Genomic DNA, 12766 nt, shown 5'->3' with positions numbered 1-12766 from the left:
ACTAGGGACCAAATGGCTAGGCAGCAGCTCTGCAGAAAAGGACCTAGGGGTTACAGTGGACGAGAAGCTGGATATGAGTCAAAAGTGTGCCCTTGTTGCCAAGAAGGCCAATGGCATTTTGGGATGTATACGTAGGGGCATTGCCAGCAGATTGAGGGAAGTGATTATTCCCCTCTATTCGATATTGGTGAGGCCTCATCTGGAGTACTGTGTCCAGTTTTGGGCCCCACACTACAAGGAGGATGTGGAAAAATTGGAAAATGTCCAGTGGAGGGCAACAAAAATGATTAGGGGATTGGAACACGTGACTTATGAGGAGAGGCTGACGGAACTGGGATTGTTTAGTCTGCGGAAGAGAAGAATGAGGGGGGGATTTGATAGCTGCTTTCAACTACCTGAAAGGGGATTCCAAAGAGGATGGATCTAGAGTATTCTCAGTGGTAGCAGATGACAGAACAAGGAGTAATGGTCTGAAGTTGCAGTGGGGGAGGTTTAGGTTGGATATTAGGAAAAACTTTTTCACTAGGAGGGTGGTGAAACACTGGAATGCGTTACCTAGGGAGATGGTAGAATCTCCTTCCTTAGAAGTTTTTAAGGTGAGGCTTGACAAAGCCCTGGCTGGGATGATTTAGTTGGGTATTGGCCCTGCTTTGAACAGGGGTTGGACTTGATGACCTCCTGAGGTCCCTTCCAACCTGATATTCTATGATTCAAGTTAAAAAAAAAATTCTACAGAATATAGTGATTTGTTTTAGATTTACTTGTGCCATTTATGCTGGAGTAGTATAGGGAAACTGCCTCTCTGGCCCTTCATTACCTATATTGGAGTGATCCACTCGCTGTATGGGCTTGAAGCCTGCTTTGTGGTGCAAAATATGTCCCCTACTTTTATACTGACAATTCTCTTGTCAACAAACTGCTATTTTTTATGTTTTTATGTTTGTGTTTTCAGGTTAAAAACATACTGTCCTGTTCCATTGACGTTTTATTTCTTAACTCATCTCTACTCCTAAGATCTAACAACCCCTCTGTTCACTATAGCAACTACCTTTAACAGGAGCTTCTTAAGTGCAACTATTTCATCTTTAAGTCTGTTTACAGCCCAGTGTGACACCATCTTAGACTGTAATGATTCTCTAATTTTCCCTGGATTTCAGGGCACTCGTCAAATCTTCTAAATGCTTATTACAGCATCTGTCTTCTCAGTAGTGCTGTGTTGTCCAATATGCTGTTGTTGTTTTGTGTTCTCATTCCAGCAGTTTCTCAGTGACTGTTCTGTGTTAAGAGTCAAACTTACTACCATAACTGTAGTTAACTCCTTCACTGCCTAATTATTACTTGGACTTTATTTTGAGTTTTTAATTATTAAAATACTTTACAGAAAGTAAAACTAGTGCCAGGAACTTGATTTCTTCTGGATGCTATCTAAAGAATGTCAGACACGAGATCTGGCACACTTTCCGCCTGGTCCAGACTCACACACCCTTGAATCATAGAATATCCAAACTAGAAGTGCTCCACATGTGAAACTTCCATTGGAGTAGTTGAGATTTGTGCCCATAGGCATTTAAAGGATCAGAGCCTTATTTGCAAAGTCCTTATAAGGCTCTGCATGGATGAAGTTTATAAATATGCATTAAAATGGTCATTTCTTCTAAAAACGGATTGAGAACTGTGACCCAAGAACCTCTTGATGCCTACTGGCGGGGACATAGGGGTACAGGGATCCTCTGGGTTCACCCAAAAGGGTTATGTAAGGTCTCTAAGGAAGCCCTGTATGACACTGGTTATCCTATTGATTGCAAAATGTGTGTATGGAAAATATGTAAAGCGTTGCGTGTGTGTGTGTATATATATATATATATATATTGAAAATTATGTTCTCTAGGCTTTGTAGTTTAAAGGCGGGTAACTCAAAGGTAAAGGTAACATGCCTTGCAACAAACTTCTCCAGAACAGAGGTAGGAGACATTTATTTCCCTGGTGGACCGTTGTGTATTGTGTGTCTCATAATAGAAGTCTATTAGCGTATTCAGTCAAATGCTAATGAAGAGCATGTGAAACTTCAGATGGAAATTAACAGGAACAGGTAAACAGTGGGTGGAGGGGGAATCCTGTTTTCAGGTGTTTCTGGGGGTGCAGAGAGATCCACTGGTATCGCTTAGTGAGGAAAAGCTGCCACTGGAAGTGATCTCATGAAAAAGGGGTCTCCGTCATCCTGACTGAAAACGTTGGGGCGGGGAAATGGGGTAAGTTGTTCTGTAGGAAATTTAGAATGTCTTATGAGTTTAAATTTAGACTCTAGAAAACATACTTTTTTTGTTATTGTTCCATAATTTTGTTTTATATGTAACCATTTGTTTCTGGTAGTCTTACTTTCTATCACTTGAATCTCTGTTCTTTGATAATAAACATATTTTTGTTTTCACTATAAATATATCTAAATGCTGTGTGTTAAGCAGAGTGGTAATCCCCAATTGAATCTATGCACTGTTCCTTAGGGAATAGAGCAGCGGTTCTCAAACTTAATTGCATCATGATCCCCTTCTGACAACAAAAATTAGTACACAACCCCAGGATGGGGGATTGAAGACTGAGCCCTGCCACCCTGGGGCGGGGGCCCAAAGCTGAAGCCCAAAGGGGGGTGTCAAGGTTCCTCCCCCACTCTGAACTCTAGGGTACAGATGTGGGGACCTGCATGAAAAACCTCCTAAGCTTATCTTTACCAGCTTAGGTCAAAACTTCCCCAAGGTACAAAATATTACACCCGTTATCCTTGGAATGGCCGCTACCACCACCAAACTAATACTGGTTACTGGGGAAGAGCTGTTTGGACGCGTCTTTCCCCCCAAAATACTTCCCAAAACCTTGCACCCCACTTCCTGGACAAGGTTTGGTAAAAAGCCTCACCAATTTGCCTAGGTGACTACAGACCCAGACCCTTGGATCTTAAGAACAATGAACAATCCTCCCAACACTTGCACCCCCCCTTTCCTGGGAAATGTTGGATAAAAAGCCTCACCAATTTGCATAGGTGACCACAGACCCAAACCCTTGGATCTGAGAACAATGAAAAAGCATTCAGTTTTTACAAGAAGACTTTTAATAAAAAATAGAAGTAAATAGAAATAAAGAAATCCCCCCTGTAAAATCAGGATGGTAGATATCTTACAGGGTAATTAGATTCAAAAACATAGAGAACCCCTCTAGGCAAAACCTTAAGTTACAAAAAAGATGCACAGACAGAAATAGTTATTCTATTCAGCACAATTCTTTTCTCAGCCATTTAAAGAAATCATAATCTAACACATACCTAGCTAGATTACTTACTAAAAGTTCTAAGACTCCATTCCTGTTCTGTCCCTGGCAAAGACCAGCATACAGACAGACACAGACCCTTTGTTTCTCTCCCTCCTCCCAGCTTTTGAAAGTATCTTGTCTCCTCATTGGTCATTTTGGTCAGGTGCCAGCGAGGTTACCTTTAGCTTCTTAACCCTTTACGGGTGAGAGGAGCTTTCCCCTGGCCAGGAGGGATTTCAAAGGGGTTTACCCTTCCCTTTATATTTATGACAGGGGGCATGTAACCTTAGCCCTGGGTGGTGGGGCTTGGGCTTCAGACTTGCTGGGCCCAGGTCCAATGCCAACCTTGACCCACATTTTGAGAACCCCTGGAATAGAGGATCTGAGAGTTCTGTGGTCCTTCTCGATGTATGCTCAGGGGACTTGGGTTGATGTGTGCCTATTAGTAACTGTACAGGGACAGCGAGATCTGAGGGACCTGTGTTGCCACAGGCTGGTGGAATCAGGAAGCTGATTCACATCAGGCACAGACAAGACTCCCTCATGCTAAGGGCAGGTAGTACCCAGAGTTGTGAGGCACCTCTCTGGCCCCCAGTAAGTGCCATACCAACCCTACAACAAGCACTTAGTGTGAACAGAAAATTGCAGAGAAACTTTGGGAAGGAAATATTGTTTTAGATTAACAGTAGCTTTCTTTTTTTTTTTTTTTTTAAATATGGAAAGCCATCTAACTATTACATTTAATCTAACCATTTACTCTTGGTATGTGCTAATTTCTGTACTGAGTGAAATAATAACTTTTATTTGACATTTAGCTTCTTTTCTGCTTAGATAGTTCACAAACAGATCTCTCCTCACTTTTATCTATTATTTGAAAAATATCCAGTAGTCTTCCATTATAATTTGTATAGTGGCTACACCAGTTGAAAGTGCAGGGAGTGGCATTGTGCTAAGTGCTCTATGTACGCAGTCCTTGCTCCAAAAAGCTTACATGCTATACCAAAAAAGAGACACAGGGTGGGGGAAAGGAACTGTAACTACCATTGTATGGATGGGAACTAAACATAGGGAGATCAAGCCCAAGATATTCAAACTCACTAGTGAATTTGGGTGTGCATCCTGAGACAGCTAAAAGGGGTTTGGTTTTCAGAGGGTGGATGCTCAGCACTTCCTGAAAACCTAGGCCCTCAAATGTATCTCAGCTTGGGCACAAAAAGGGAGGCACCGCACATCAATTGGTATATATATAATTTTTTTTTTAACTATTTTATCTCAAATAACTTTCCCACTATTTCACAGAAATTCTCTAGCAGAGGTGTCTATTTAAGTATATGAATGCTAAATACTTAACAATTTTTATTTTAGGTACCTTATGAAACACTGAACAAACGGTTTCGTGCTGCACAGAAAAATATTGATCGAGAGACGAGCCACGTTACTATGGTTGTTGCAGAGCTGGAGAAGACATTGAGTAGCTGTCCTGCTGTGGATTCAGTTGTTAGTCTCCTTGATGGAGTAGTTGAAAAGCTCAGTGTTCTGAAAAGAAAGGTAACTGGTATTTCTACTGTTTGTTATATCTTCATTTCTCATTTCAGAAGATTACCTCTGTCACTGTGTTAAGTTACCCCACACTTTTATTCTTGTGGTCCAGAAATAAATATTAACAGCACTAGAGAGAGCCTTTAAAGCTATATTGTAAAGCAAATAGCAGAAAGTGATTGTATTTTGCTTCATTGTGCTTATGAAATTTGACTTCGTGTCCCATGATTTAGTATCACTAAATCTCTTAAAGTAGAAATATGTATATTAAAAAATAGGCTCTTTCTTGAATAGCCAACACAGAAGTGCTACATGCCATCTGAGACTTGTTTTATCTATCTAAACCAGTAGATGAGGCTTCTCTATCAGACAGTCCTGGAGACTGAAGTTACCACAGAAGAGGTAACAGCAGTTAAGTGAGTTGGTTGCATCACTCCACTTCCCAGAGAGGTATCTGCGTCACATCACCACTAAAATTATATTAATTGGCACATTTGTTGACCATTTTGGGGGACAGGCTAAGGATGGGAAGAGCGTAGAAGCTGAGCTACCCTCTAAACCCTAGAGGAGGTTCTTGCAGGTCAAAGCTATGGCATTCAGTTTGGTGATCAGAACTACTTTTGGCTTCATCCATGGAATGTTGATAGCCACTCAAAGAATACTCCTCTTCACCTGAAAATTCGCATTACAAACTTGCCTGTGAATCAATGAAGAGTTATAGTGGATTTTATTAAGTATATGGGGAACAAAAACAATCCTAACAATGTCCCTAGTCAATTACTAGATGGAAATGGTAGAATTATCAATAGTAATTCAGGAAAAGTAAAAGTATTTAATATTTCTGCTCTTATTTAGAGGGAAATCTGAGTTGGGAGACAATGTCATGTATGACAACACACTTTTCATCCCATTAATGTCTCTGGAGAATGTTAAACAGTGGCTACTAAAGTTAGAGATTTTTAAATCAGCAGGTCTGGATGACTTGCATCCGAGAGTTTTAAAAGAGCTGGCTGAGGAGCTGGCTGGGCTCTGAAAGTTGATTTTCAATAAGACTCGAAACACTGGAGATGCTCAAGAAGACTGCAAGAAAGCTAATGTTGTGCCAGTGTTTAAAAAGAGTAATCTAGATAACTCTGGTAATTAGATAGACTTGTTATCCTGATATTGTCCTTAGGCAAGATAATGGAGAGGCTGATATGGGACTCGAGTAATAAAGAATTAAAGGAGGGTAATATAATTAATCCCACTCAACATGGTGTTGTAGGGTGTGCATGCCCTGTAGCATCCTCTGTGGCGTTAATATGGAGTTGCAAGTACTCCCTGCCTCAATTTCCCTTCTCAGGAAGCCAATAATTCCATTTCTGTCACTCTTGATTCAATAATACCTTTCTTAGGGCTTGTTTATTACAAAACCTCTTACAAAAAAGGCCAGAGCAAAAAGTCCCAAATAAACAAAAGGTACTTCTGGCTTTCAGCTTTCCTCTGAAGCCTGCCCTCTAAGCTCTATTTCAAGTTCCCACAACATTCTACTAGGGCAAGTCTGTGCTACAAAGTTAAGTCAACCTAAGTTATGTTGACATACAGTCACCGGAGTAATTGAATCAGCTTTACATGTCCATGCTACGCTCCTTGTGTCAGCAGTGCACGTCCTCACCAAGAGCACTTGCATGAATTTAACTGCCAGTGTGGGACAGTTTCGGAAAGGCAGCAACAGTTGATGTAAGCAATTCAGTGTGTACACTGATGCTGTGTCAACCTAACTACATCGACTTAAGAACTACACCTCTCATGGAGGCGAAATTAAGTCAGCTTAGTGGGAGAGTTAAATCAGTGGGAGCTACGTTTTAGTGTAGACCAGGGGTGCCCAGTGTGCGGGCCATACACTGCCCACTTCAGCTTTTCATAAGGCTCACGGCCTGCTTCAACGCAATATACTAACAGCTGATTCATTAGCATTTTGTCATCATGTTTACGTGATTTTAGTTTACACAAGTTGTGAATAGACAGTACTGCACATACGTTGTTTTTATCTAAATACTTATGAAACAAGCTAATGTTAAAATATAAATCAATACAGGTAACTTTAAAGCTTATTAAAATATGTAGAATCTGTTTGGCGCACACACGAAGTTGTGCTTGACGTTGTGCTTAAGTTTATGTGGTGGTCCTACGTGATAAGGTTGGGCACCATGGGTATAGATGCTTGCAGAGTTAGGTCAACTTAAGCTGCCTTATGTCAGCCTAACTATATTGTAGACCAGGCCTTAGTCTTTAAGTCTCTTCTCATGGCAGGAACCGCAGCTCTCCTCATGGAGCTTGGTGATACTTTATCTAATTCATCTATCCCTACTTAAACCCTCTGAACTTGTGGACTGGTAGCCATCCCTTGGTGTCTGCTGATAGTTAATTCAGAGCCTTGCAGGAGCCACCTTACTCTGCTCTGCTATGAAGGAGGAGGCAGCATTTATGCTCCCAGTTCATTCTTCATTGGCTGGGTAAGAGGGCAACCTTGTCCTACTTGTCTGAAAGGCTCCATGTCCCAGGCCCTTAAAGATATAGTAACAGGAAGAAGTGGCATTTAGAAGGGATCCTGACATCCCTTTCCTCTATATCCAGAGCTCCTCAGGCTTTGTGTACAGACCACCCAAAATTCTTAGAACCATGCCAAGTGGCTGGGAGGACTCCCCTTAAGGGCCAGACTATCCCGTAACATATGGGTTTATGAAAAATAGATCCTGTCAGACTAACTTGATATTCCTTTTGATGAGATTACAAGTTTGGTAGATTAAAGGTAACAGTGTTGATATTATATACTTAAACTTCTATAAGGCGGTTGATGTGGTAGTACATGACATTTTGAAAAAACTAGAACAATATAAAATTAACGTGGCCCACACTAATTGGATTAAAAGCTGGCCAACTCACAGGTCTTAGTGTAACATTAAATAGGGAATCATTGTCGAATGAGTGTGTTTCCATTGGGGTCCCCCAGGAATCTGTTCTTGGCCCTGCACTGTTGAACACTTTTATCAATGAACTCAAAGAAAACAAAATCATCACTGAAAGTTTACAGATGACACACAAATTGGGGGAGGGTTAAGTAATGAAGAGGACAGGTCACTGATACAGAACAATCTGGACTGTTTGGTAAACTGGGTGCAAGCAAACAATGTTTTTTAATATAGCTAAATGTAAATGTATACATCTAGGGTGGAAATGTAGATCATATCTCCAGGATGGGGACTCCATCCTGTGAAGCAGTGAGTCTGAAAAAAACTTCGGTGGACAGTGGTGGCTAATCAGCTGAACACGAGCTCCCGGTACAAAACTGCAGCCAAAGAGTTAAAGCAATCCTTTAATGCATAAACAGGAGACTCTCTATTAGGAGTAGACTGGCTATGTTCCTCTGTATTTGGCACTCACGCATTCACTGCTGGAATACTGTGTCAAATTCTGGTAGTCACAGTTCAAGAAGAATGTCGATAAATGTTGGAGAGAGTTGAGAGAAAAACTATGAGACTGATTAAAGGATTAGAAAACATATCTTGGATTAAGCTCTTTGAGTCTATCGCTATATTTCACTTAACACAGAGAATATTGAGGGATGACTTGATTAGTCTATAACTGTGTATATAAAATCTCCCCACTGTATCTTCCACTACATGCATCCAATGAAGTGAGCTGTAGCTCACGAAAGCTTATGCTCAAATAAATTTGTTAGTCTCTAAGATGCCACAAGTACTCCTTTTCTTACAGGGGAACAAATATTTGATAATGGGCTCATCAGTCTTGCAGACAAAGGGTATAACAAGACCAAATGGTGGAAGTTGAAGCTAGACAAACACATACTGAAAATAAGGTGTAAATTGTTTGCCATGAAAGTAATTAACTGTTGGAACAATTTACCAAAGATCATGGTGGATTCTCCATCGCTTTTTTTTTTCTCCTTCTCATCTTTCTCTTAGTCAGTGAGTCTGCTCGTTCACCTTTTGCTCTGTTTCTGTGCAGCAGCAAGGGCTTGACAGGCCGAAAATCCAATGTCGGAATAGACTTGATGCACCCATGTAGGGGGGGGATCTGGGCCACCTCCATGTCTTGGTTGGTGCAAGCCACTCAGAGAATTATGTTCACTGGAATGTCTTGTGGCATTCTGGCGACATGCCAGCTGCGGACAGTAGCCCCGGTAGTCTGTAAACTAGAGCAACCATAAACGTCTGTGTGATGAATGCCCAGTATATAACATTGGTATTTTGTGTGGAAAGCCTCCATCTTTGCCTAATCTGAGCAACACAGTGTCCATGTTTCACAACTGTACAGCAGTATGGAGAGGATACAGCTCGAATAGATCCTGAACTTGGTGGTTGTGCTGGGATGATGTTGAGTCTATATTTCTCATAAATGACCCATGGCAGACACTGTGGTGCCAATCTGATGGAGAACCTTTGTGTCAGAGTTGGAGGAACTGATGAGTATAGAACCCAAATAGCAAAAGCTGGAAACTGCTTTGACTGTTTCCTTATTCAGAGATTGGAGTCGCAGGTGAACCTGATCCTAGCTTTTGAAGCTTTGTCTTTGACCATGAAACATGGAGGTCAACTTTGGCCAACTCCTCTATTTGCTGGAGTGCCTTGCAAAACCTGTTCGGGGTCTGTACTAGAAGAACATCATCATCTGCATAGTCAAGGTTTGAGAGCGAGAGATCACCGAACTTAATGCCTATGGCTTAGGCAATGGTGCTATATATAAGGAGGGCTTTGGGATGTATGGCCACTGGGAGGCATTCATGGACAGAGGACAGATCTCTCGGGATGGACTTCATCTAAGTAGGGAAGAAAGTAGACTTCTAGGATGGAGGCTGGCACAACTGATTAAGAGAGCTTTAAACTAGGAATTTGGGGGAGATGGTTGGGAGATGTCCAGGTAATCTCCACGCTGGATTTTAGCATTGAGAGGGAAGAAAACGAAGTGAGAAAGGATACAGCCGTGGGTAGGAGAATGTATATAAGGAGGAAGGGCAGTGTGGATACCAGTCTAATAGGTTATACTGGCTGTAGAATGACCGTGCCTAATAGGGTACAGAATGTGAGCGAGTCCAAACAGCAATAATTAAGATGTTTGTACACCAATGCGAGGAGCCTAGGCAACAAAATGGAGGAACTAGAGCTACTGGTGCAGGAAGTGAAACCAGATATTATAGGGATAACAGAAACATGGTAGAATAGTAGTCATGACTGGACTACAGGTATTGAAGGGTATGTGCTGTTTAGGAAAGACCGAAATAAAGGTAAAGGTGGTGGAGTAGCATTGTATATCAATGATGAGGTAGAATGTAAAGAAATAAGAAGCGATGGAATGGATAAGACAGAGTCCGTCTGGGCAAAAGTTACATTGGGGAAGAAAACTATTAGAGCCTCCCCTGGGATAGAGCTTGGGGTGTGCTATAGACCGCCGGGATCTAATTTGGATATGGATAGAGCCCTTTTTAATGTTTTTAATAAAGTAAATACTAATGGAAACTGCATGATCATGGGAGACTTTAACTTCCCAGATATAGACTGGAGGACGAGTGCTAGCAGTAATAATAGGGCTCGGATTTTCCTAGATGCGATAGCTGCTGGATTCCTTCATCAAGTAGTTGCTGAACCGACTAGAGGGGATGCCATTTTAGATTTGGTTTTGGTGAGTAGTGAGGACCTCATAGAAGAAATGGTTGTAGGGGATAATCTTGGTTCAAGTGATCATGAGCTAATTCAGTTCAAACTGAACGGAAGGATTAACAAAAATAAATCTGCAACTAGGGTTTTTGATGTCAAAAGGGCTGACTTTCAAAAATTAAGGAAATTAGTTAGGGAAGTGGATTGGACTGAAGAATTTATGGATCTAAAGGTAGAGGAGGCTTGGAATTACTTTAAATCAAAGCTGCAGAAGCTATCGGAAGCCTGCATCCCAAGAAAGGGGAAAAAATTCATAGGCAGGAGTTGTAGACCAAGCTGGATGAGCAAGCAACTCAGAGAGGTGATTAAGAAAAAGCAGAAAGCATACAGTGAGTGGAAGATGGGAGGGATCAGCAAGGAAAGCTACCTTATTGAGGTCAGAACATGTAGGGATAAAGTGAGTTGGACCTTGTAAAGTAAAAGTAGTTCAATAGTAAAAGGTTCTATAGCCATATAAATAAGAAGAAAACAAAAAAAGAAGTGGGACCGCTAAAGACTGAGGATGGAGTGGAGGTTAAGGATAATCTAGGCAGGGCCCAATATCTAAACATATACTTTGCCTCAGCCTTTAATAAGGCTAAAGAGGACCTTTAGGGATAATGGTAGCATGACAAATGGGAATGAGGATATGGAGGTAGATCGTACCATATCTGAGGTAGAAGCAAAACTCAAACAGCTTAATGGGACTAAATCGGGGGGGGGCACAGATAATCTTCATCCAAGAATATTAAAGGAATTGGCACCCGAAATTGCAAGCCCATTAGCAAGAATTTTTAATGAATCTGTAAACTCAGGAGTTGTACTGTATGATTAGAGAATTGCTAACATAGTTCCTATTTTTAAGAAAGGGAAAAAAAGTGATCCGGGTAACTACAGGCCTGTAGTTGACATCTGTAGTATGCAAGGTCTTGGAAAAAATTTTGAAGGAGAAAGTAGTTAAGGACATTGAAGTCATTGGTAAATGGGACAAAATACAACATGGTTTTACAAAAGGTAGATCATGCCAAACCAACCTGATCTCCTTCTTTGAGAAAGTAACAGATTATTTAGACAAAGGAAATGCAGTGGAGCGAATTTACCTAGATTTCAGTAAGGCGTTTGATACTGTGCCACGTGGGGAATTATTAGTTAAATTGGATAAGATGGGGATCAATATGAAAATTGAAAGGTGGATAAGGAATTAAAGGGGAGACTACAACAGGTACTACTGAAAGGTGAACTGTCAGGCTGGAGGGAGGTTACCAGTGGAGTTCCTCAAGGATCGGTTTTGAGACCAATCTTATTTAATCTTTTTATTACTGACCTCGGCACAAAAAGTGGGAGTGTGCTAATAAAGTTTGCGGATGATACAAAGCTGGGAGGTATTGCCAATTTAGAGAAGGACCGGGATATCATACAGGAGGATTTGGATGACCTTGTAAACTGGAGTAATAGTAATAGGATGAAATTTAATAGTGAGAAATGTAAGGTTATGCATTTAGGGATTAATAACAAGAATTTTAGTTATAAGCTGGGGACGCATCAATTAGAAGTAACGGAGGAGGAGAAGGACCTTGGAGTATTGGTTGATCATAGGATGACTATGAGCCGCCAATATGATATGGCTGTGAAAAAAGCTAATGCGGTCTTGGGATGCATCAGGAGAGGTATTTCCAGTAGGGATAAGGAGGTTTTAGTACCGTTATACAAGGCACTGGTGAGACCTCACCTGGAATACTGTGTGCAGTTCTGGTCTCCCATGTTTAAGAAGGATGAATTCAAACTGGAACAGTTACAGAGAAGGGCTGAAGAATGATCCGAGGGATGGAAAACTTGCCTTATGAAAGGACTCAAAGAGCTTGGCTTGTTTAGCCTAACTAAAAGAAGGTTGAGGGGAGATATGATTGCTCTCTCTAAATATATCAGAGGGATAAATACTGGAGAGGGAGAGGAATTATTTAAGCTCAGTACCAATGTGGACACAAGAACAAATGGATATAAACTGGCCACCAGGAAGTTTAGACTTGAAATTAGATGAAGGTTTCTAAATATCAGAGGAGTGAAGTTCTGGAATAGCCTTCCAAGGGAAACAGTGGGGGCAAAAGATCTATCTGGCTTTAAGATTAAACTCGATAAGTTTATGGAGGAGACGGTATGATGGAATAACATGATTTTGGTAATTAATTGATCTTTAAATATTCATGGTAAATAGGCCTAATGGCCTGTGATGGGAT

The 12766-nt window shown here is 41.0% G+C and overlaps 1 protein-coding gene across 6 annotated transcripts in view; it reads left to right on the top strand.

The window, feature by feature from the left end:
- Positions 1-12766, top strand: part of MAEA (macrophage erythroblast attacher, E3 ubiquitin ligase) — a 112639-nt gene that overhangs the window by 23199 nt on the left and 76674 nt on the right. For all 6 annotated transcript variants that reach the window (XM_075128115.1, XM_048849155.2, XM_048849157.2 and 3 more), the window contains exon 2: positions 4666-4848. In XM_075128115.1, coding sequence (XP_074984216.1) covers positions 4741-4848 — 108 coding nt within the window. In that variant the 5' untranslated portion in view covers positions 4666-4740. The remainder of the gene's footprint in view (positions 1-4665; positions 4849-12766) is intronic.

Source organism: Caretta caretta, chromosome 4, assembly GCF_965140235.1.
Source record: "Caretta caretta isolate rCarCar2 chromosome 4, rCarCar1.hap1, whole genome shotgun sequence".
Taxonomy (NCBI): Eukaryota; Metazoa; Chordata; order Testudines; family Cheloniidae; genus Caretta; species Caretta caretta.
Note: the sequence above shows the minus strand (reverse complement) of the source record. Positions and strands in the feature narration are given on the sequence as shown.